This window comes from Peromyscus leucopus, chromosome 10 (assembly GCF_004664715.2).
Source record: "Peromyscus leucopus breed LL Stock chromosome 10, UCI_PerLeu_2.1, whole genome shotgun sequence".
In the NCBI taxonomy this organism is placed as follows: domain Eukaryota; kingdom Metazoa; phylum Chordata; class Mammalia; order Rodentia; family Cricetidae; genus Peromyscus; species Peromyscus leucopus.
This window is the reverse complement of record NC_051071.1, coordinates 38,523,480-38,549,235: the sequence shown is the minus strand read 5'-3', so window position 1 is coordinate 38,549,235 and position 25,756 is coordinate 38,523,480. Positions and strand designations below refer to the sequence as shown.

General features: G+C 40.4%; 1 protein-coding gene across 2 annotated transcripts in view; it reads right to left on the bottom strand.

Moving 5' to 3' along the window:
* LOC114690923 (cytosolic beta-glucosidase) overlaps window positions 1–25,756 on the bottom strand; it is a 139,900-nt gene that overhangs the window by 54,482 nt on the left and 59,662 nt on the right. The window contains exons 1-3 of one of the 2 annotated variants that reach the window (XM_037209029.1): window positions 15,795–15,871; window positions 14,742–15,538; window positions 13,913–14,036 (exon numbers count right to left, since the gene is read on the bottom strand). In XM_037209029.1, the coding sequence (XP_037064924.1) occupies window positions 13,913–14,036; window positions 14,742–15,538; window positions 15,795–15,837 (964 nt within the window). In that variant the 5' untranslated portion in view covers window positions 15,838–15,871. Of the gene's footprint in view, window positions 1–13,912; window positions 14,037–14,741; window positions 15,539–15,794; window positions 15,872–25,756 lie in introns of those variants that run through there. The other variant, XM_037209028.1, reaches the window with a different exon arrangement.

Sequence of the window (25,756 nt, the reverse complement as noted above, 5' to 3'; positions counted from 1 at the left end):
CAAATTCAAGTCTGACATGAGTTACGAACTCAGTTCAAGCAGCTTGGGCAGAACAACAAATCACCATCCCCAAAACAAAACTTAGAAAAACAGTCAGCTGGCTTTGGGGAACCTGTTCCCCAGGCTGAATTACTTCACCCAGGCTTTGTGCAGGGGAAGAGCTCTGTCCTACCTCAACTTGATGTGCCATGCTTTGTACAAGCCCATGGGAGGCCTGCCCCTTTCTGAATGGAGACAGAGTAGGAGTGGATGGGGAGGGGATAAATAGGAGTTGGGGGGGGGAGAGGGAATGGAAGGAGAGGAAGGAGGGGAAACTTTGATCAGTATATAAAAAGAAAGAAAAGCAGAGCTAGCTCACTGGTGGAGCTCTTACTTAACATGCATAAGGCCCTGGTTACTAATGTCACAAAAGGTACAGGGAAGGGTATAATTAATACCCACACATAAGCCCAGTACTTAAAATGTATTTTATGGAAATGAACACAATTATCTCATCCTTAAAAAAAAATTAAAAATAGCACAATGGTGATACCAATCTACTAGTTTACTGAAATTCCCAGAAGTGTTTCAGTTTCACTACTCATCTAGACCCAATCTCCTGGCTACTCAAGCATTTACTGAGCACTTAGTGAATAGTAAGTATGTAACTCAAAATTCCAAAATGTTTGTTCTGGTCAGAATTTCACCTTCCCAAATGATAAATAAAATGTTTATGCACACCGCTTCTGTCTGCACATGGTCACTCCTTTAATAACCTCCATTGTCATCTGAAAAAATGGTTTTCCTTCTCCCTCTCAAAGTTTACAGTAAGTGTTGCCTTCAGGAATCAAAGTGTCTCTCAGGTTGCATCTAGTCAACTGTCCTATACAATAAGCACCTAATTGTGACAGGACAGCAGGTAAGCAAGAATCTCACGAGGCAGCTATGTCACGTGGTTCTATTTGTAATACTGTTGAGTTTCCTCCACACAGTGTCAGGTGCATTGCTGAAAAACTAAGGGAAGATATGGTTAACCAGAAACGCCCACAATGAGGGGCCTGTGAATGAACACTTAGGTCACTGTGGTATGACAGAGTAGCATGAGCAATGTTGGAATTATAAAAAAGACAAGGCCGTGGAGATAAAGACTATAGGGCCAATGAGAACAACACTGAGTGATATAGTGAACCAGCATTGTGAACCCAGAAGTTTATTTCCATACTGTATCGGGAGCTAACATAAAGACGACATTGTACTATGAGGAATGCCTCTCATAGTACACTAGAAACTTTGTTAAGCTTCCTAGGCAAGCTAGCTACCACCTGGTCATCCATTATTTCCCACAGGAGCATACAGTGGCCCAAGAGAACACTCCCTAACACAAGTAACCAAGAAGCACCTGCCAACCAAACTAAGGTGAAATCTCCTGCCTCATTCAGAGCATACTTGTTCACTCCCACCTGGAAGACCAGAGTGTTCAAGTCATTTTGAAGATCTAGAAGCAAGAGATAATGCAGACAGCTGTTGGGCTAAGAGAGATCACTCAGTGGTCAAGAGCACTTGCTGCTTTTCTAGAAGAGATGGATTCAATTCCCAGCATCCACATGGTAGCTCACCATCTGTTACTTCAATCCCAGGGTATCTGATGCCCTCTTCTGGCCTCTGTGAGCACTGCAAGCAGATTCTGCACAGACGTCTATGTAGCCAAAACACTCATATATATAAAATACTGAAAAATAATAAATAATAATATAGACAATTGTTTATGAGACTGTTCACTTATACTGGGGACTCTTTGAGGAACCTCCCTTTCCTCAATTCCTGTTGTCTTTCATGGTTCTTTACTATGGATACTTATTAAAAATTACCATAGAATCATTTATTTCCTCCACTTTTCTGCATTTTTGTTTAGTGTGCTTATTCTATTGGGAAGCTATATTTTCATCAGAACAACTAACTTCACCTGCTTTAGTTGAGGGTCCATTTTACAGGCGTAAAGATGAAACTGAGTTTCTGTGGACTGCTACACCACAAAAACAGCAGGGCAGATTTGTGAGAAACACTGAGTGGTGTCAATCACCTAAATTTCACTTGAAATGAGGAAGTGCTTTATGGGAAAAAGGCAATGTGACATTTATAATAAAATAAATATGAGCTAAAGAGATGGCTCAGTGGTTAAGAGCATTGCCAACTCTTTCAGAAATCCTGAGTTCAATTCCCAGCAACCACACTGTGGCTCACAGCCATCTATAGTGGATCTGATACCCTCTTCTAGCATGCAGGTGTATATACAGATAGAGCACCATATGCATAAAATGAATAAATCTGAAGGGAAGGATGGAGGGAAGAAAGAAAGAAAGAAGGAAAGAAAGGAAGGAAGGAAGGAAGGAAGAAAGAAAGAAAGAAAGAAAGAAAGAAAGAAAGAAAGAAAGAAAGAAAGAAAGAAAGAGAAAGAGAGAAAGAAAGAAAACCTAATAGTAATTGTAATTTTAAATTCACTGGTTCCAGGCTGGTGAAGGACTTTAATTAATATTTCACAGCAACTGAAACTAGATTAAAAACCTCAACTGAAGCCAAAGGTCACCTCAGTCTTAAGTTCTGGTTCCTGCTCACCTCAGTCTTAAGCTCTGCTTCCTGCCCACAGAGAGCTCACCAGCCAGCGCACATGGCAGACTGGGGCATCCCAGCTGGTTCCAGGCGACTCTTCTGTAGGATTTTCAGCTGTTCCTTTCATGCACCGCTCCTGTTCCATGAGGCAGTGTGTCAGGTCTTCTGTATCTTAGAGAATGGGTCTGCAAACAGCATCTACCTGGCCCTTCCCATGACAGCCACACTTAAGCAAGTCTGGTGAAATATGTCATGAAATCTGAATGTGTATGTGTACATGTATGTGTGCACAAGTGTGTATGTGGACATGTGTGTATATGTATCTATGCATAAATATATGTATTATGTATGCATGTGGATATGTGTTTGTATTTGTCTGCGTATATGTATATATGTGTGTATGTATGGGTGTGTCTATGTGTCCACATGTATATATGTCTGTATGTGTGTCTATATGTCTATATATATGTATGTGTGTATGTGTGAGAATGTGCATGTATATGTGTAAACATGTATTTCGCATGTACATCTGTGTATCTGTGTGGATGCTATATTACTAGATACTACTGAAGTATCTCTTAGTCATGGTACCAGTTCTCTACAATTGTTTTAAAACATGTTAGAAAATAAAATCACAGGATCTGACAGACATAGATTTTGAGGGTATATCAGTAAGAAGCACTAATTTCCGTTTGCACTGAAAAACACTCGGACAAAAATTATACATTTAGATCAGAGTGGTGCATAACCTTAACCAAAGTGTAAGTTATGGGACCGGGGTGGTAACTCAGTCACCAACGTGCTTGCTGCACAAGCGTGGGGACCTGAATGTGATCGCCAGCACCCACACAAAATGCCAGGTGTGGAGGCACAAGCGTGCAACCCTAGTGCTAGAGAGGCAAAGGCAACTAGATCCCTCAGGCTCACTGGCCATCCAATCAAGAGGGACCAGCGAGCCCCAGGTCCCAGTGAGAGACACTGCCTCAAAACACAAGGTAGACAATTTAGAATATATGAGGCTGGCTTCTGCCAATGCACATACAAGCATACACACCTGCACATGCATACATACACCCTCACGCACAGGCACACATACGTATGTATTCACTTACTCAACAACAACAACAAAAAAGTCATGAAGTACCCATGTCAAAAAAGAGAACTCAAATGTTTTAAAGATTTCAGAGGAGGAAGCCATGATGGGCTGAGTGGGACCAAGAGACCAATGCAGGCCTCCAAGGAAAAAACACAGGCCTCCCTGACGCCTTGTGGTGCTGAGCAGATGGGCACTATTACAGTGAGCAAATGTATGGTGTATTATGGGAGGAGAGAGGAAGAGAGGGGAGGGGTTTCATTTCCTGTAGATGGAGGCATATCTGAAGAGGTGAAAGCAGCGAGGAGTAGACTGAGGGCCATGGTGATGTCTGGACCTGGGCTGCAGCAGGGGCCCATGTCTGGGTCCATAACCCTGATACAACTGCAGTCTCTGTTGATGCCCATGGCTCCTGTTATCACCAAAGGCCAAGAGGATAAGGCTGTATAGAGTTTGCCCAGCCCCTCACTGGCTACAATACTAGGGGGAACTGGTCCTGGCCCTCATGGGCTGGAACACTCAGGAGATGGGGTCCTACCTCACCTGGGCAGCACAGTAGAACTGACCATGCTCGCTGAGGCACGGGTGAGCTGGCCCTGAGGATGCCTGGGGAGGATAATTAACCACACCCCCCTCGCCTGTCCTGTGGCAGTGAGGACAAGGAAAGATGACCTCTCCCCCTAGCCCCTGCCACCTGTGGTGGGCAAGGGAGCTCACCTTCCCTTTTACCAGCTATAGCACTTGGGAAAGTGGACCCTACACCTCACCTGGGTAGCACAGTAAAGTTGACCTTATTGATGGGGGTATGGGTGTACAGGTCAGAGAATGTGAGCATGGGAGGTCTTGCCCCAGCCCCATCTGCTATATGATGGTGGGGGTGGGGGAAAGATGCCCTCTGCCCCTCTGTCCCTCCCTGTCTGTGGCAGGTGGGAAAGCTGCCCCTGAGGTCATAAGAGTGGGAAAGCTGATCATGCCCCTCACCAGCTGCAGCATTCAGGAGAGTGACCCCTACACCTTGCCTGGGCAACATAATAGAGCTGGCTCTGAAGATGCAAGTTTGGGAGAGCCAACCCTGGGGGCATGAAAGCAGGAGAACTGGCCCAGACCCTTGCTCATCCCTGCAAGGGCTGAGCTAGCCAGGGCAATGAATGCTAGAGAGCTCACCCTGGTGGTGAAAAGTCGTTGGGAGAGCTGTTGGGCTGACCAACCCTGCAACTAACTCCCCAGGCCCAGAACCAGGGTTATGAGTTAGCCTATCCCAGCATCCACCCCATCTATGATCTGCTGGGAAACATGAAGAACTGGTTCTGCAGACCCAAAGCTGCAGGATCTGCATGACACAGGACAACAACGGGATATCCAAGAGGAGTCCCAGTGAGGCCCCAGCATCAACACTGTAGCAGAAACCAGATGCATCAAACCAGCCTTTACTTGCAGTGAATACTTGCAAGTAAAGATATATGGATAAAAGGGATTACTGTATGACTCACTGTGTCACACTGCAGCTTCCGTGATGAGATTTTTCATTTCTTTTTTTTTTTTCTTTTTTCTCTTAAAAATTTTTTTTTGGGGGGAAGTGGGGTTGCAAGGGCAAAGGATGGATACAACAGGATACAAAGGAATCAAGATGCATGATGTAAAAGACACAAAGAATAAATTAAAATGTTTTTTTTAAAAAAAAAAAGATTTCAATGCATTCATTGGTACAAATGAATCTTTTGTTTTTGACTGACTAGGTTAAGAAGATAGCAGCTGATTTTATCCCAGTTCCCAGATGAAGGGGATTCAGAAGGTCAAAACCATGGCTTCTTACAAGGCACAGCAACAGAACACAACTCAGACCCCACACACACACACTCCCCTGCTCCTTCTCAAACACTCCTCCCTCCCGTTCACAGGTCTAAGAGAGTGCACAAGTGAAGAAGGCCACTAGGGAAAAGAAGCCAAGGAATGAAGCCGAGGAAGGTCAGAGGTCATGGCTCAGGTCAGGCTATCTGCCTGAATTCATGTGTGCTCTAGCAATAGAGAACACAGACACTACAAATTATTCTGCTCCTAATTTCTGAAATTACATAAGTAAAACTACCCTAAGATCCAGCAAAGAATACTAACACTGGGTACTCATGAAAAGAACATGCCAGCAGAATATGGAAGAGACACACACTCCTACATTCATTACAGCAATATTCCCTACAGTCAACAGGAATCACCGCAACAAATACGTAGGGAGGGCTAGAGAAATAATTCGATAATCAAAAGAAGTTGCTGTTCTTACAGAGTTCCTAGCACCCACATCGTGGCTCACAAACACCCTTAACTACAGTTCCAAAGGATCTGATGTCCTCTTCTGACCTCTTTAGACACTATACACACACAATGCACTTACACTGTGTGCAGGCAAATACAAATAAAAATAAAATCCCTTTTTTAAAATACATAAGGAGAAACACAGCACATATACACAATGGAAGACTACTTAGCTTTAAAAAGGAGAAGGAGGCAACCCTATGATCTGTGACAATAGGAACCTGAGGGCATTCAGTGAGATCTGCCAGGCACAGAAAGACAAACTGCGTGTTCTCACTTACATGTGCAGACCTACACAGTTGATCTGATAAAAGTAGAAACGTAACTGATTGTTGCCAGCAGCCATCCAAGGTAGCCAAGCACAGGTTTGCCAACATTATCAAGGCAATCTTACACGCTACCAGTATGTCCCCAAAAGCCATGAAAACATATCTCACATGAGCCCTCTATGTATTAGGAGAAGAATAATTTCATGGGGCTAAAATGGCATCATTCTCATTCAAGAAGTAATAAAACAATAGCTACAGTATGGGAATCTCCATCAGGTACTGGAGTCTTTATTCTAAGCTGACAATGGATTTTTAATTCGTTAGTGCTTCTGAAAGGTCAATGTATTAACTTTTGAGATCTTTCCTTAATCCTTAGGACATTCGTGCACATTTAGAAAAATGCAGGTGATTAACAAATTTTGTCCAGTTAAATGGGCCTCTGTGATCTGAAATTGGCATAGGCAGGTGGCTGCCAGGTCTGCGCTACTTAGGGAAATAGATGTATTTCTCCTCTACCAGCTCTCGGTGGGAAGGGGAAGAGGACGGGGGAGGGAGAATACTGACAGACAACAGCAGGGGGACTCTGTGCTCAGCATCTTGTCTTGGTGGTATATCCAACTGCAAGATTTATAACCTTCTTGTTACCATGTATCAGCTTCAACACTTTCCATGAAGTCTTCAATAACTTCGATGACATCTTGCTGAGGGGTTTTGTCATTAAAAGCCTAAAGCTGGTCATTAACAAACCTTCTCTGCAATCATCCACCGCTGTGCTAGCTCAGGCATGGATCTAACTGGAAAGTTGGGCTGCCTTGGAAACTTTCTAGAAGAATGCATTTTTATTGTGCAGAGTATATTTCTTTAGGGGAAGAATCCCAATCATTTCATCATTTATTTCTCATTATCTATGGACTAACCCTTCCCTCATAGACATAATCAAATTCAACAAACATGTGTAGCACACCACTATTTAATAGGAACACTGCTTGGGGCTAAATATATAATTAGGAAAAAAACACAGCTCAGCCTTCAGAGGATTCATGCCCACCCTACCCCACCCCCCCAAAAAAATTAGCCACCATTAGCAGACCCTTTTGTAATATGGTGAGAGTCAATGCAGGCGTTATATGCATCATCTTGTTCATTTGTCACTGTCTCTTGGAAGATGCATGTTCTTAATAACCTCATCTTTGTGATTAAATGACTAGAGCTTTGCCTACTTGGGAAATCAGCCAGCCAAGGTGTCCATCAACAGGAGAATAGATAAAGAAAGTGTGGTGCATATACATTGTGGAATTTTATTTGGCCATAAAGAATGAAATGATGAGATTTGCAGAAAAAAATAGCTGATATTGGAGACCATTATGTTAAGCAAAATAAGCCAGACTCATAAAGACAAGTAGTACGTTTTAGCTCCTACTCAGATTCTAGATGAAGGACATGAAGGTAGAGAGGGTCTGTGAGAGGTGATGGAGAAGTCTGCAGCGAGATGGAAGGGGGTACCAGAGAGAGGGTAATGGCATATCTGTGGTATGATAGCAGAAAGGACGACAATTTGGGTGAAGAAAGGAACCAAGAAGAGTGGGAGGAGGGAGAGGGAGGACAGTAGGGGAGAAGGTTGAATTCAAACAAAGCACCATGATGCCCATATATGAAGAGGACAAGTTAGGCATGATGATACACATCTATAACCCCAGCACCAGGGATGAAGGCAGGATGATTAGAAATTGAAAACCAGCCTTGGGTCTATGAGACCCTGTAACAGAAAGTAAATAAAAATTAAAAACCAGAAGATAGGAGAAGAAGACAAGAGGGAATGGTAGAACAGGAGGAAAAATCATATGGAATTCCATTATTCTGTATGCTAATTAAACAAACTAACTTTTTAAAACTAGGAATGCTTATAAAAAAAAAAAAATTCTCACCGTTAATGAGCTCCTAACTGGCAGAACCAGATCTCAAAAACAGGTTTTACATAACTTCACACAGGCTTAACTGTCCTACACAACCACAGAAGATCAGGCCATTAAAAAGCATGGAAAGGTCCTACAAACGCAGACTGTACCAAGACAAGCCATGCTGGATGCAGACAGAAGTTAAGCAAATACGAGGAAGAACAGGAGCCCAGGCTGGAACCACTTGCGTAAGAATTAGTTTGTGCTGGATGGAGTCTAGCCCTGAAGAGTCCCCTCCCCTGGCCTCCCTCTTCCTCATACCCATTCACAACACTGAGAATGGAAGGTTTCCATCCATGAGCATTTGTGCAGGGAATTTCAAGACTGCCCACTGGCTCTGAGTATCTGCCACTGCTACTAAGCTTGTGAATAGAATAAAGACTCATACGTTGTACGAAAAGCAAGTGTTTGTATATCACTGAACTCCAAACATACAAAAACCCGTCTAAATAACTTTTTCTCCCAGCAATTTGGTTTTTTCACCCCATTTTCTGCCCCCTCAGAAGGAAATAAGCAGAAGGAAATTTGCCTCTCCACTCATTTCTAGTAGGAAATAGCCAAACAGTCAATGCTTCAAAGAGTAATAAAGCATGCAGTCATGAGAGACTCTTCTGCTACAAGGTGGAAAGAAGGAAAAGAATAGGAAATAATAAGTCCTCCAATGCTATTTCTCATTTTAAATAGTGATTATACTGTTTGTTGTGGGGGTGGAGATCAGAGGACAAACTGTGGGAGACAGTTCTCTCCTTCTACCATGTGCGTCCAAGAGTTTGAACTCAGGTCTACATGCTTGGCTGCAGATACCTTTGCCAACTGAGCCATCCCACGGACCACATAATGATACTTTCTTATTATTTCTTTCAGTTTTGAGATTATAATATAAATCATTTCCTTCTTCTTCTCCTCCTTCTCCTTCTTCTTTCTAAACCCTCTTGTACAGCCTCCTTTGCTCTCTTTCAAATTCATGGCCTCTGTTTTCATTAATGGTTGAGAATATATATTAATTACAGAAGTGCAGCTTGCTCAGTCTGTATAATGTTACTTGTATGTAGGTTTTCAGGGCTGATGATTTGGTGTTGGATGACCAATTGACGTGCTCTTCCTTGGAGAAGACTATTTCGACTCTCAGTACTCATTAGTTGACTGTGGTTCTTGCGTAGGGTTGAAGTCTTGTGTGCTTTCTCTCATCCACTTTGGCATGTCTGTTGTTGTTTTTGTTCAGCTCATGTGTATGCAGCCATGTAGGTGAGACTTTAAATAGCAAGAAAAATAACCTGTGATAAGAATATTTTAAGGATGCACATTTTGGAACAATAATTACCACTGGTTAAGGACCTCCAATGTGCCTGACAATGGCTTCCAGAGCTTTATGCTGTAAACTATTAGATGAGATGGAATCTTTGTAACAACTCTGCCACTGAAACCATTATTCCCACACTCACCGGTAAACAAATCGAGGACCAACAGGTTAAGTTATTTGCCAAGGGCCCCACAATGAGCAATTTGTAGATCTAAAATGTAAGCCTGGTTCTATCAAGTTTGGGTTGCCATTTTACTCTTATCTGTATCTATGTTCATTAAAATATGTCCTATTTAAAGATGTTTAAATAGAATTAAACAGTGCAATAATAAAAGGTACTAGTGAATATCCTTCTACTTGCTCTCCCCATTTCTTCCCTCTCTTTTTTTTTTTTCCTTTCTCAAAATGAGCCAGAAACATTAGCTTACATTTAGTGCTCAATAAATTGCTGTGGGATTTTACCTGGAGAGCTCTGAAAACCCTGCAGGCAGATATCATCGATCCAACTATAGTGTCATTATGTGCCTGTCCATATGCATGACGTGGAGTTGGGGAGGCTTTGTTCACAGGAATCACAAAACCATCATCCATCTGACACCCTGGGTTGTTGGTGGGCCCTTACCTGCAGGGCTTCCCACAAATGTCTTCCTTGAACTGTTATTATTTTTAATTGCTCACAGGATGCTTCTTACTAGGTTAAGTTCTTGCCAGCTAAGATTATCAGCTCTGCCTCCAAGGTGTCTCAGAAAAATCCATGAGTAGCTCCAGCTGGTGAGAAGCCAGGTACATGGGCCTAAGATTTCCCCAACATCACAGAACCCCCTGACCCTTTCAGAGACATGAAGAACCACGGCAAATGACCTAGGTAAAGTCTGAACTGCAAGCTTAAGGAAAAGGCCTTGTGTGAGAGGACAACAATTACTGTCTTGGAAAATCCTTAACTCACAGATCATAGATAATACAAAAATTATCAATAATGATATTAATAACACATTCTTCCCTGTCACAGGAAAAGTTGTTTAGTAGCTTTTTGATATGGGAAAGTGCCGTGGATTCTCTGCAAATCAGTTTCCTCATCTGTAAGAAAGGAATAATTACCCAAATCACTGTTTGAGATTGAAGTGAAACAATGGCGTCAATAAAACTCTTTTGTTCCCATCAGAATGGAGTTATGAAGAAGGCACTTAGTAATAACTTTTATGGAGGTGAAAATAAAGTCTCTCAAGGAAATGAATAAAACAAGATTCCATGGAAAAACTAGAAGAAAAGACTTAAACACCATGAAAGAGCTCCTCCTGCTTCCTGGCTCCTTCCCTTTCCATGCACTAGCTCCCTCCATACTGTTTCTAAGTTCATAAGGCAGAATGCAGCCATCATTGGCCCGGTATCTTGCTTTCCCACCCTCTTCAACCTAAGAAACAAGCTGATCCATTCAAGTTGAATGGATCCAGTGAGAAGCTTGGATTGGCTCCGTTCACATCATGCGATTCCATCTAAACCAACCAATTGTTTATTGACGAGGACCATACTCTCTCCCATTTTCCAAGCTGAACCTGTGCTAAGCATACAAATCAGGACCATGACCATCTCCCAGAAAAAAGGAGACTTGCTACTGGAAAAATGATACCACACAAAGCAAATTACTAACATCTAGTGTAGAAACATATTAAAAATATTTCAGCAATACCCATCTCAAAGTAAACACGCTCACGTTTAGGTATTTGTCCAGAACAAATACATATTAATATAGGTATTTGCCAATATATAAATGTCCAAACATTTTAAAGGTTCATATCTTTTTTTAAGCCCAAACAAAGATGGTATTGTATGCCTGGCATGGTGGTACATAACTATGGAGGGAAAGGAGTTCAAGACCAGCTTTGACCAGCAGTGAGGTTAAAGCTAGCCTGGGATACATGAGAACTTGTCTCAAAAAGACAACAAATCAGACAATAAAAGCAGCATTGTGTATTAGTTATAATGAAAATACAGAGTATGTTGTAAGATGAGGAAGATAACACATGCTAAAAATAAATGATATTTTAAATATATAACATAATCACTAGTCAACATAACATGGGGTTATGTCTCAATAAACCCACGGTTAAGTTTAAAATGTTTGTACCAGTCCTAACTAAATTGTCACCAGCTAAGCAACATGGATGCCAAGGTCTTGAGTGTTCTGCCTTGTGACAGAGACTCATTGAGAGACGTGGTTCTCAGTTCCTGGTGTCACAGAACATAGTACCATGGAGCATTTTCACAGGAAAACATCAAACTTCAACATTTCAGGTTCCCTTTCTACTGAGTGAATATCATTCTCTCCATTCTAAAGTATAAATATCTTAAGTTGAGGTAGCATCATCTGTGTACATCCTGTTAATTTTCCAGCCAATAATCTAAAGACTCAATAGAAAGTTCAACATGCTGAAGAATAGTAGTTTTGCTTGTCAGTCCTGTTTCTTTTTCCTGTCCTTTAGAAACCCAAATTTAATCACAATTTCTGTTCTCACATTCTGTTACAACCCACATCTCTAAATGACTACATTTATAGGCCTACCACTGAGTGTTTAGCATGAGAAATCTCAGGGATTGTATCAAGCACTTAAAATCATTTCAAAAGCCAACAAAGACGCCTTTCTATAATTAGCAATAAACAGTACCAAATTGAAAATGAAAAAGGTTAGTTCCTATTTTTGTCTCTTTTCCCAAACATGTACATACTAATTTTAAACAAGTCGTTCTGGTTTCTTGTATCTATCTTCTGTGATGTAAAATCTTCATTGTGAACTTGACTTCTTTAGATTTAATGAGACAGTTGAGGCACATCTCTGGGTGTGCCTGTCAGGAGATTATCCTAGGGTTCATTTCAGGGAGAAGAACATACACCCTAAATGGGGGGAGCATCCCATAGCCCAGGGGCTGTGTGGAAAAACAACTGGGAAAAAAGTAGAAAGTCATAGTGCACCTTCATCCCTTTCACTGATTTCTGGTTGGCCATGGAGTAAACAACACTCCTCACCCACATCACCCACTGACAAGATGTCTGGCTCCTGTTCATGAGAGCAAATCAACATGGACTGAAAACCCTGAAACCATAAGCTATAACTAACTCTCCCTTTTCAAAGTTCTTCTTTCTGGTATTTGGTTACAGCAACATGACAGTAACTAATAAACCACCCACAAATCTACATGACAGCCTACCGCCCCTTCAGGATGAAACCTCAGAACACCAGCAGGTCAACCAGACTCATTCACAGAGATTAGTAGAAAAGAATCTCAGAGAAGCAGAGATTGCCCTTTATTTTCCGAAGTGAATTCTCACTCAAAAAAAAAAAAAAAAAAAAAAAAAAAAAAAGAACAAACAAAAACACATTGTGAATGTCATTTTTGAAAATATCTTTAGTTTGGGTTAGATTATAGGAATCTGATCACTGTCTTTCAATAAGCTCCAGAACTCAGTGAAGAATCAATCCACAAATGTCAGACTTTAGAAATATACCTCTTTGCATCACATTCTAGGATTCCTTTGGGTGTTTCCTGAGCAATTTTGTAGAGACTAATTCCTAGACTTTTCAATAGAATCATAATAAATAAATATGGCTGTTATGATTGAAAAAAAGGAAATTGCAGTCTCATTTTATGTTACTTCCAGCTGTGACTCCTTTATAGGAGCAAGAAATAAAACTGAGGCAGTGGCAATGTTCTAAACAACAATATTTCAAGAAAAGCTGCAGGAGGGCAGACAAGGTGGCAGACTAATTAGTAATGCTTGTTATCAATTAATAATTATGACTCATCATTTGTTATCAAATATTAAAAGAACTGTCTTGGAAGAGCTGTCAGCATCATTATCATCATCATCCTAATCATCATTGTCGTCATCATCGCCATCACCATCATCACCATCATCATCGTCGTCGTCGTCGTCGTCGTCGTCATCATCTTGTCTGGAAAGTTGTTCACATATCTCTGTTTCTAACCAGGCCACTTAGCTGTAGCTCAAATGCTAGACTGAAATCCTTGTAAATCCTGTCAACTCATTTTTGACAGTTAGGATATCAAAATATGCAAATGAGTATGTGATAGCGGAGAAGTGTTGATGTTTTACGATATCTAATGGTTTCCCTGCCATCCTATTCTTGTTACCTTCACCTACAATTCAGGAAACACTGAAGACAGTCACTTTTTTCTTGATTCAATTTCAGCACAGTAGAAACTAGGCCTAATCCTCACTTTCCTCTTCTAAATACCTGCTCTCCCCTCTCCTAATTACATGGCTTTACACTAATTTACATGAATTTCAGCTTTCAAAATCAATGGTCTTTGCTGAATGCAAATAAGCACATGGGAAAATTATATTAAGTTTGCACAATTGATCTTTCATCATTTCAAATGGTACCTTTGAATAGTTCCTGAAATGTCTGTCTGAAATACTCCCAACGCTGAGTGTCATCAAGAGATGGGGGGTCACACTGGGGAAACCCATTCTCGGTGATGTAAATTACAGGGTTATTATATGTATCCTAGAACAAGAGAGCAGAAGTTTCATTTCAAACAGATGTTAAAAAAAAAAAAGAAAAGAAAAGAAAGCTCATAAAATCAGGTGCATTACCCTCTATCTCCTGGAAGCTACAACCCCCAAACTAGTTTTCATCAAATTGCACTGACCCTATTAACTTAATTTTCCACACACTGACCTTTTATGACTAACAATGGAAAAGCAAAACTGTGCAAATGTCCATGAAGACAGTCAAATGACTCTTAACATAATGAGAAGACAGAAATATCCTTCTTCCCATCAGCATCTGCTGATTGTCACTGCTCCTTAACCCCTTGGTCCCGCCGGCAGGTACATTTTCTATCACCCACAGGAGGGGTCCAGAAAACTAGTACCTTGAAATTGTAATTTCAGCTACCAGTATAGGGGAGATTCAGAAAACATTCACTTCTCTTTCCTTAAAATGTCTTTTCTAACCAAAACAGTGACACTGGCTTGAAAAATATGCCCAAGCTACTCATATAGACACAACAGAATTTAACCACACATTTTAGTGTTAAAGCCAGCTAGTTCATCCTAATGAACTCAAATCTTACTCTTCTCTTCCCAGACAACAAATGGACATACTAACACCTAAAATCAACCCTTTTGGTGTTCATACACATGGATACATATGACTTCCCAGAGTGTGACTTAGGTACACATAGACACAAATACATCATTCATTCACCTTAATGTATTTCAGTAGCTTACGTATTCCCCATGGCACCACGTAGATCCAACCCACATTTTCCCAAGATGGATTGGGAAAGAATTCAATCTCCACATCCTGAAGGAAGCTGAGTTCTCCCTTCTTATTCTCCTGGTACCTGACTAAGCGAGTTGTATAATATTGAACAGCAAAGAAATCAGCAGTGCCTTTGATCATTTTCTTCTCTTCTTCTGTGAATTCTGGAAGCCTTGATGATGGATAGCCTTGCTTTTCACTCATGGAGGCAATCTGGGACTTGACAAGTTCAGGATAATCACCATCAATAAATATGGGTTTCGCAAAGAGATCCAACTGGAAATTGATGGCTCTCTTAGTAGCTTCCTGGTCAAGCACTGAGTTGGGATCTGCTGGTTCTAACCAGCAAAAAAATAATGATAGGGACACAAAACCCTTCTGTTCTTTCCGGAATAAAGAATCATAGCTATGCCAGGATCTGGCATGAGCCTTAATCAAATTATGAGCTGCTTGATAACCCCCAGTCCCAAAGTGAGGCACACCAGGAGCAAAGATACCCATGTCATAGGCCAAAAGAGCAAGAATATTAGGCTCATTTATGGTGAGCCACTGCTTCACTCTGTCTCCAAAAGTCCTGAAGCAAAACTGAGCATATTTGTCAAAGGCTTCAACAATTCCTTCTGACAACCAACCTCCTTGGTCTTCTAAAGCCTGAGGCAAATCAAAGTGATAGATGGCCACTATGGGCGTCACCCCATTCCTTAACAAATCATCTATGATCTTGTTGTAATAGTCAATTCCTGGGAAGAGAAAATATAAGAAGCAAAAAGTTATTTTTAGTAGGATACCAACAACATGTTTTATGAGACAGGTATCAGGATGAGTTTTATTCAAAACAAGACATATATTGTATTTAAGTTGATCAATGAAAGGTAGGGAAGAAGCATGGTGAATATCAGAGAATACAGGATAATTAGGAAGTGATGGTGAGATGGGGAGGCAGGGATAGGAAGATAATTGCTCCAAAACAGATACATCTGAGGAAGTTGTTCTCACCTAACATTATGTTTCTTTGTGTATTTATTGAAATCAATTCCATAAGAACACAAGCTCTATGTGAGGTTTGGATGTGCAATTCATCTCTAAATTTTCAAATCCTGGAATCATATCAAAAGTTCAGTGAATAATAAAGATCTGTTCAATTAATAGATCTCAAAAAAATGAATCAATTAATAGATCTCAATTGTATTAAAAAGTAAACAAAGAAAGCAAATCAAATGATTGCCTCAGTTCTTTGCCAGGCCGATTTGCCTTACAAGTCAGGGAAAAGAGTTCCACTGAGTACACACAAAGGTTTAGCATCTAAGACAGGTACAGGAGGACATGCTGTGGTCCAAAATACTTGGAAAATTTTGAGTCAAGTACATTGAGGTCAGTCTCAGCAATATGATGATAACATTTTTTAGGAAACTAAAGAGTTAAATATGTAGCCCAGAATGTGGATAAAAAATACCAAGAGTCCTCACATAGTGTGCCTCCCTGATAGAGTTCAGTCTACAATTCTGACAATTTACAAAAATACCAAGTAAGCCCTCCCTCTCAGTTGATTCTTCCTTGATGGCATGAACCATCGAGTACTGGCCAAATTGTTGTAGAGTTCAGAAGAATGCTATTAAGTTGAAGAGGCTCTGCCTCGGAAACCAAGGCCAAAAAGATATTGGCACTAGCCTCATACAATGACTCTTACCTTGAAAGTGACTCTCTAAGGAGAGGGTATGGTAGTACTATACCTGGCTTCATGTTTAAAAGAATGAAAGGAACAGGCACTTAGAGGAGAAAAGCTGTCCTGAGTTAAGAGGTTTCAAGAGAAATGGTGTAAAATCATATGTAGTATTGCATTGGAGGCTTACTGACAAGGAAGACCTCTTTCTTTTCTAACTCAGTGAATATAGAAACAGACTTCTGCACTGTTTCACCCATTCAGTTATCCCCCTTGTTCACTGCTTAAATGCATATTGATAGAAGAACAATTATATGCTGGGCATAAAAGCAGGACCCTCTTCCTCATCAGAATTCTACAAATAATACAGATATGCTTATAAATAGGTAAACTATAGTAAGACTACATAGTGCAGATAATGTTTAGCATATTATTTTAAAATGAGATAAGTCATACTCATCCTAAACTTGGGGCATCTGCAAGCACACTCTGAAAACAATATGCCATAATGAATTCAAGACTGAACTATGGATGCCAGCCTATTTAAAGTCCACTGACACTCTGTCACCTACTAGCCCCATGATCTTGGGCTACTAGATCTCCCTGAATTATCTGTACTCATCTATAAAATGTAGATAATACTAGATACCTACTTCAGTAAATTATTGTGTGAGGGTTTAATCAGTTGATAGACTGAATATAATAAGAACATTCCTTAACACATCATAAGGGCTCAGCATAGGTTATCTGTCATTCTACTAATTAATATTGTTGTTATTATTAGATGAATATAAATGATCATCATAAGGCAATAGGAACAAAATGTTCCTTAAGAGAACAGGGAGAACCAAATGTCCAAAACACCCAAGGAGATACAGCCATGAAGACCATGGAAAGAAGAAAACAGGCAATGTACTCAGTTTTCTATAGAAAAGGAAGTCAACTGTCATGACTCAAATTTGGCAAGTACTCAACGACAGTTGGGAGAAAAAAAGAAAAAGAAAAAGTAGAAAGCTTCAGGCGTGCTCTAACTGGAGTTGTGGCACAGGTAGCTGGGAAAAGGCTGGATAGAAGTGAGTGTCTTCTGTGATTGGTTTGGGGGGGCATATTTAGCTATCTCTGGTTGGTCTTAGTTGGATGCAGACCTATGATGGAAACAAAAACTATAGAAAGTGGAAGTTGTTAGCTAACTCTAACTATTCTGGGCAGACAGCTACAGAGGTTGTGGTTTAGCTGTCTGGGCTTCTTATGTGGGTCAGAGTTTTATTTTCATATGCTGTCTGGCCAGTGTTTATATAGTCACTCTCTTAAAAAAGTCACTCCTGGGGAATGAAAGTTCAGATACTTCATCAGAAGAGGAAAGGGGATGGAGAGAAGAAAGTAGAAACCTTGTTATGCACTGGGGTATTGTTGACCTGAGTATTTTTAATCATGGCTCATTCCTGTGGAAAAGATGAAAATAACATGAGTCATGCATAAAAACCCCATGTTTTGTGAACATATTCATTTATAACTGTAGCAGAATAACTCCTTTTTTTTCAAAGATGCCCATAAAATAAATGAGTGTGTTACCTTATAGAGTCAAAGGAGACTACTATGAAAATGCAATTGAAGTAAAAACCTTGACATGAGGTTTCTCAAATGGACTCAATATAACACATAAGTCCTTAGAAGAGTATGGCATGGAAAAAAATGATCAGAAAATGTAACAATAAACAAGAAGTAGAGGCCGGGTGTTGGTGGCACACGCCTTTAATCCCAGCACTCGGGAGGCAGAGCCAGGCGGATCTCTGTGAGTTCGAGGCCAGCCTGGGCTACCAAGTGAGCTCCAGGAAAGGCACAAAGCTACACAGAGAAACCCTGTCTCGAAAAACCAAAAAAAAAAAAAAAAAAAAAAAAGAAACCCTGTCTCGAAAAACCAAAAAAAAAACCAAGAAGTAGAGACTTGCTATATTGAGAGAGACTGATTTGCCACTACTGGTTTTGAAGATGAATAAAGACACCCCTAAGCCAATAAAATCAAGTAAAAGTGACCTTTAAAATATAGCCAGCAAGAACATAAGGACCTCAGTGCCAATTGTCAACAGTATCATGAACCAAGACAGAGACTGCCTCATATACTTTAAAAAGAAACACAGCACTACAGATATCTTGATTCCAGCTAACAGAGCTCTGATGTCACAGATTGTGTTGGTTTAAGTAGTTGAGTCAGTAATGGTTGATTTTTGGTATCAATGGAAAAGCAATATGCATATATATATGAAGCTTTCCTTTTCTCTCTCAATAAAAAAGTGTTCCGAACTCATCTCTTGACCAATATAAATCCATATTTCCCACTTTGTAACTGTAGTGTCTAAGCTAAGTACATTAACTAAACCTTGGTATTGGTAAGCTTTAAGCCCCTCCTAATGAACACTTTTCATTGGCTTGTCTTGCAGATAAGTTTCTTTTATTGAGTCCATACTATATATACACTAGATAGCATGTGCTTTTACTTAATTCTAGCACTAAGTCTTATTCCTATTAAACACATGAAAACTGATATCAAGAGAGCCTGAGTGTTCTCAAATGGAATAGACAATATTTAGTCCCATACTGAGTCTGAGGTTTCCCCCACAACAACATATCATCTTTCCTGTTTACAAATGTTCCTAAACCAAAGGAAATGTGACTTCTCATTAGCCTCAGCTTCTACCTACTCAGACCTGGTCATAATATTAGATCTTTTTTATTATCCTTTTATGAGAACTCTTTAATGGTAACCAATCAATTTTAATTCAGGCAACATGATAATCATGAGTTGGCATTAAATACATTTTATGTGTTTAGGTATTCATGCTCTGTTGCATAATTTATATGTAATATCCTAGAATGGAACATCTTTTTTGCTTCAGCTTTATACAGTTTACTTGATGATATAATACAACTTTTACAACTTTTCTGTGAGGTGGTAGAGTGGTGTGTGTGTGTGTGTGTGTGTGTGTGTGTTAATAGGGAGGGATTGAACCTAAGGTTTTTGTGAACACTAGGCAAGCAGTCTGCCATTGAGCTGTATGTCCAGCTACAGTGAGATTCTAAGAGCAAGGTACCATATTCACACAACTTAATCATAGGAACTTAGACAAACCACTTGACCACTGCATGCCTACAGTCCTCATTTTTGGAAAAGAGATGCTAACAGTGCCACCTTGCAGTGACTATAAGAATTGGATAAGATCATGGTTTTGAAGGTACTAAGTTTCACTTATCAATAAGACTGCTAAGTAAGATTCAGTAGCAACTAATCTTCCATGTTCTCAAGTGACCAGCTGTGACCAATCTGAAGGTCTTGACATTGAATGGTCATTTGGACTCTGTTCTGTTCCAGATAGTTAGGACAAGATTGACTATTTGAAGAAGTAAAATGTCTACAAGTTTCTCTCATAGTTAATACCACACTTTTGTTTTAAATAAGCCCATTTCTGTTTATTTGATCTTTGAAAAGTTGGAGTAGATGTATGAAAAAATAAGCCATCTCGGACTAACTGGCATACAAAGGTAGCATGTAGCAGTTGGGTGGTGGGGCTGGCATGGCAAAGTGATCATTGTTTGAAATAATATGACAACATCAAACACCCAATGACAAAAATTAACTGCAAGTAGATCCCAAGGAACTTGAATTCTGAGGTGATTTGTCTCACAGAGGCCTCTCACATGCTGACTTATCTCTTCTTAATATAGCTCTTCTTTGCCTCCATCTCAGAATGAGTTGCCTCTATGTGACCCATTTAATGTGGTCTCCCAAATGCTGTTGCACCTGCCAACACAACCTCAGATCCTTGCACAACCTACCAGCCAACTCAGTCCTCTCATTTGATCAAATCCAGACTTCCCTGAGAAAGAAAAACAACTGGGCAAGGCCATCTTTTTTTTTTTTTTTTTTTTTTTTTTTTTCTCAATGCCACAGAAGTCGGACACCACAGGGAATGGGCTTTTTTCCTTTGTCTCATCAGCAGTGAACAGGATTATACAGAACAGAGAAATAGGGAAACTCTGTTATAAGAGAAGATAGCTACAAGTTTCAGCAAGCATGCTTCCAGTAAGACCGAGATGGGGAAGGAAGAGAGAAAGAGGAGAAGGAAGGGGGAAGAAAGGGAAGAAGGAATGAAAAGGGAAAGGGGAAAGGAAGGGAGGGATGGGAGGAGGGAGAAATGAAGGGATGGAGAGAAGGGAAGTCAGGCAGGCCAAATTATCCAACTATGAAATTATAATAGAATTTGTTTTGATCACATGTCCAACCTCTGTCAGATATGTGCTAATATTCTTTGAGTGGCAGGCACCTCTAGACTCATACCACCAGTTTCTTGGGTGGTCCAAGGACTGTTTTAGTTCTTTGCTGCTGCTGCTGCTGTAACAAATTGCACATAAAGTGTCTATGGCTCTGGAGGCCAGAAATCCAAATAGTTTTCAAGAGGTTTTGGACAAGATGGCAATAAAGGCACCTTCCTTTGGCAAGCTTTCAAGTACAGTCCACCTCCTTGCCTTTTCTGGGTGGTAGGGGTCCCCTTGCATGCCTTCTTTGCGGTTCCTTTCTTCATCTTCACCTCATCTCTCCTCTCCAATCTGTTTCAGTCCTTATATCTCCTCTGACTCTAATCATCTGTCCTCCTTCCCTTAATAATCCATGTGATTACAGTAGTCCCACACAGATCATCCAAGATAATCTCATCTTCATGTCCTTACTGTAAAGTTTCTCTTGCTAGCTAGTCTTCAAGATGTCTAAAATTCAAAACATTACATGTTTGTCATGTAAGGAAACATTATTCAGGCGACAGTTAGGCTGAACATAAAACACAAGGTAGCTGTGAGTTAGTCTTCTTATGTAAGCCATTCCTACGAAGTACTCTTCCACTTGATGTCTTAAGTGAACAAGAATTTTCTGCACGTATATTCACATTTTTCCCTTTCTTTTCAAGACTTGTGTCTCCTAGCAATCCCATAAAAACCTACATTTGTGGCAGATATGAAAATGCACTTAGACAGCTAAAAAATACAGAGCTATGTGGCTTCAGTTGCCAACTCATTCTTTTCTTGTTAAACCCTGAAAACTTGACATTTGAAAAAGAAAAGCTATGCCAGAATCTTACTTTGTAAAATATTCTCCTGGTTTGAGAACATAGAATTTAACAAGGTTCCAAATGTCCCATAATCAAACTTTGGAATAGGTAGTCAAACAGAGATGGGGGGGGACAGGGAGAGCGAGAGGGAGACAGACAGAGACAGAAACAGAGATAGATAAAGAGAGACAGACAGACAGAGAGACAGAGAAAGATACAGAGACAGAGACACCTAGAGAGACAGACAAAGAGACAGAGACAGAGAGAGTGTCTTGTGTTCCTGGACAACAACAGTAAGAATGTTTTGTTTTAATCTTTACATGGTCTTTGGGAAAATGTTTAAATGGGGTGGCACACAATGGCCTTTCTGAGTTTAAACCATTCCAATCTCTTCAACAGATCACTGCACAAGAATGAGCAGCTGCTTGCTGAAATCCCACTTCCTGTAAGCACATCCTGTGCCTTCTTGTTCAGAAGAAACTTTAGATTATTCATCAGCTATGACTGAGGCCAAACACAAAAAGAGCTGTGTGTGATGGCCAGGTGATCACCAAGTGCGCTTGGCAAGAGTCTGTCCTCACCACCCCCAGATCACTCAACTAGCTCCAGCAACCTTTGTGCCTCTATGTCAATGTTCCAGTTTCTCTGCCTCCTTGCTCTTGGATCACTGACTCTCAGTGTGTCCACAAACTTCTGCATGTGTTAAGCTGTCTCTCAATGTTTGATATATTGGTACAGCTTCATACTTCTTTAGCTAAAAACCTTGGTAAAAGGCAGGAGATTGTTCACTCTGTACAGTGCTTGCCTTGTAAGCCTGAGGACCTGAGTTCAGTTCCCAGAAACAATAATTTATAAGTAGGGTGTGATGGAATAGGCTTATAATATCAGAGCTGATGTGACAGAGACAGGAAGATCCCTGAATTTCACTGGCTAGCCCAGCCAGCCTGGACTACTTGGCGAGTTGCTGGCCAAAAGGGGACCCTATCTCAAAAACAGAGAGGTGGAGGATAATGAGCCTGAGAAAAGGCATACAATGACTGTCTTCTGGCCTCTACAAGCATGTAAATAAATGTACATATACACATACTTTTGCCTCTGTGCAACACAAAGAATAAATAAATAAGTCTTAAGAAAGAATATCTTCAGCCAGGTGGTGGTGGTGCACGCCTTTAATCCCAGCACTCAGGAGGCAGAGGCAGGTGGATCTCTGAGTTTGAGGCCAGCCTGGGCTACAGAGTGAGTTCCAGGAAAGGCACAAAGCTACACAGAGAAACCCTGTCTTGAAAAAAACAAAAACAAAAACAAAAAAGAGAGAGAGAGAATATCTTCAGAATCTGGGCATTTTGGAGAGAAAAAGCAGATCATGTGTCATACAATAAGTTAAAAACCACAGTTGGTCTGGGTCAGTTTTCTCTGTAGCAAAATATATGAATATCTTCATCAAATATGACAAACCAAGATAATGAAATAAATATTTACATACATTAACTTCCACTTGAAATGCCCGTTTAGTTGTAGAGAAGACCTCAGTAAGAGCCCTCAGGATCTTAGAGGTTCAAAGAGGGAATGGTAGGGCTGTCTTATAACCCTGGTGGTAATCACAGTTCTGAAGATTATTATCATTATGTTCTGTATCATCCAAGTGAAAGCTCATTGGAAACTCCACCAATGAAAAGAGTCTTGGAAACATGGAACTTATACTTATTTGATGAGCAAAATTACAGCAGAGTTCAGGTGGTTTTGCATGGTTTTTGGTGCACTCCATACTGAGCACTAGGATTTTGATGGCAGATCTAAGCTGAACTCAGTAATAACCAAATTTGTCATCTTAGAAATTTTGAACCCAGCCTTATGCCCATGGCCCATGTTATGGAGGCCTCTCATGCATGGGCCTAATAGGAACATAAAACTGCAAAAGCAAGTGCTGTGTTTGGCACACTGACTGACATGTACTACCTGCTCAATAAAAGGAGATCATCACTGTACTCAGTGGTTTTTATGATTGTTACTGACCTTAATAAATTAAGGAACTATTTACTGAATCCTTCTGTAGCTGAAGTTTTCCTGTGTCCCAGCCTATCGGCAATCAGTACAAATCTCTCCCACTCGAGTCCCCCAAGTAAACACACAGAAACTTACACTACTTGTAAACTGTATGGTTGTGGCAGGCTTCTTGCTATCTGTTCTTATATCTTAAATTAACCCATTTCTATAAATCTATACCTTGCCACATGGCTTGTGGCTTACCAGTATCTTACATCGTGCTTCTCCTTGTGGTGGCTGGCAGCATCTCCCTCCCCAGCCTTCTTCTACCCAGCATTCTCCTCTCTCCTTGTCCTGCCTACACTACCCTTCCTGCCTGGCTACTGGCCAATCAGTGTTTTATTTATCAATCAATCATAACAACATATATTCACAGCATACAGGACATCCCACAGCATCTTTCTCTGGAAGGCAGTAGACTAGATTTCAGAGCTCTTCAGACAGAATTATCTGCCCTTCACAATATAAGCAATTCAAGGGATTCCCTTCCATCTTTGTTGTGAGTACATAGCACAGTCTTTTAGGCATAAGTCATACTCAATACACTCTGAGTGGAATTAAATACAAAGTGCTCTAAAAAGTAACAGTAAAGAGTATGAGAAATTTGCATGTGCTATGAGATGGTAGATGATAGATAGATAGATAGATAGATAGATAGATAGATAGATAGATAGATAGATATAGATGATAGATATGATTGATAGATGATAGAGAGGGAGAGACTGAGAGAGAATAGAGATTAGATTATCTTCTGCTTGGAACAGATGGACATTTTAGAGCAAAAAAAAAAAAAAAGCCTAAATGGGAGGTTAAGCCTTCAGCAAACGTAATTGGGGGTTAAAGAAAGGCCATTCTAAGCATGAAGAAGAGTGTGAGCAAATTCCTGCAAATGTGAAAGATGTGTATTATGTTTAATAAGTGGTGGTACCTTGTGTGTTTGGGAGATTTCATACAAATACACCATGGAAAATGGCAGCTTAGAAGGCCTCAGAAGTAAGTTAAAACTAAGTCAAATAGAACTTAGAATGATACAGGAGGAAGAAAATTTCTTACTGAGCCTTGAAATAATGAAAACAATGTTTTTCAAATGCTGTTTTGGCAGGAGATGACCCAGCCTACTATGAATTAGACCAAGATTTAGGAAAGTTGATGTGGATGTATTTATAGGAAAGACTGGAGGACAGAAAGGAAGGAGGCAGGCAAATCTGTCTGTATATGCCAAAAAGTCCTTGTTTAAAATAATAAACAGGTGAGGGCTAGAAGGATGCTGAGCAAGGGAGAAGGCTAACAGCTACAAAGGCACAAAGACAGTCAAATACAATTGGCAACAAGTGAAATGAAAGAAGCAAGACACTGAGCTCACTCAGAGTCAATTGTCAGAGCCTGAGGTATCATGGTACCAAAGAAAAAAGAAGGCAGAGATGTTGGGTGAGCAAGATAGAAAAATATGGGTTCTCCTTTGAGCTGACCAACATACCACCTCTTGTTCAAAGTCAGAAATAAAAACAATCAATGATGTGCCATAATTCTACATTCAATTTGATTACTATCTCCTGAATTGCAGCAATAGGCCTCCTTATCTTGGGTTGTTCCTATTTGGGGAGCTCCAGCCCTAAAGTCCAGAGTGTCCTACAAGCCTCTGTGATTGTAGATACATTTCACAAGGAGGAAATAGCCAGTCTCGTGTGAGACAAACACTGCAAATTCCCAAGCACAGGCAGGAACTAGCATCATGAGTTGTTGCATGCACTAACTTCTGTAGCTTACACATGGCATTATGAAGGATCTGAGAGTGTGGAAAGTTTGGTGACATAGGGAGTGGAGCCACTCTCAGGTCATGCAATTGTCCATCCTGTGTTTATGGGATGCTCCCTATATTTTACACTCAGCGCACTTCATTTGCTTGATCTAGTACCTCTTCTATGAGTGGCGTGAATTCTTTTCCAGGACCAAGTAATAATAAAGGGCGTGTGTTTAGGAGCCATATGCTGTAGAATATGGGGTTGGCAAACTTTTCCTGCAAAGAACCAGATCGTTAATATTTTGGACTTTGTAGGCCATATGCTCTCCACCCCATCTACTCACTTTTGCCATTGCAGTAGGGAAGCAACCATAGATGATGTGCAATAAATGGTCATGGCTGTGCTCCAGTAAAACTT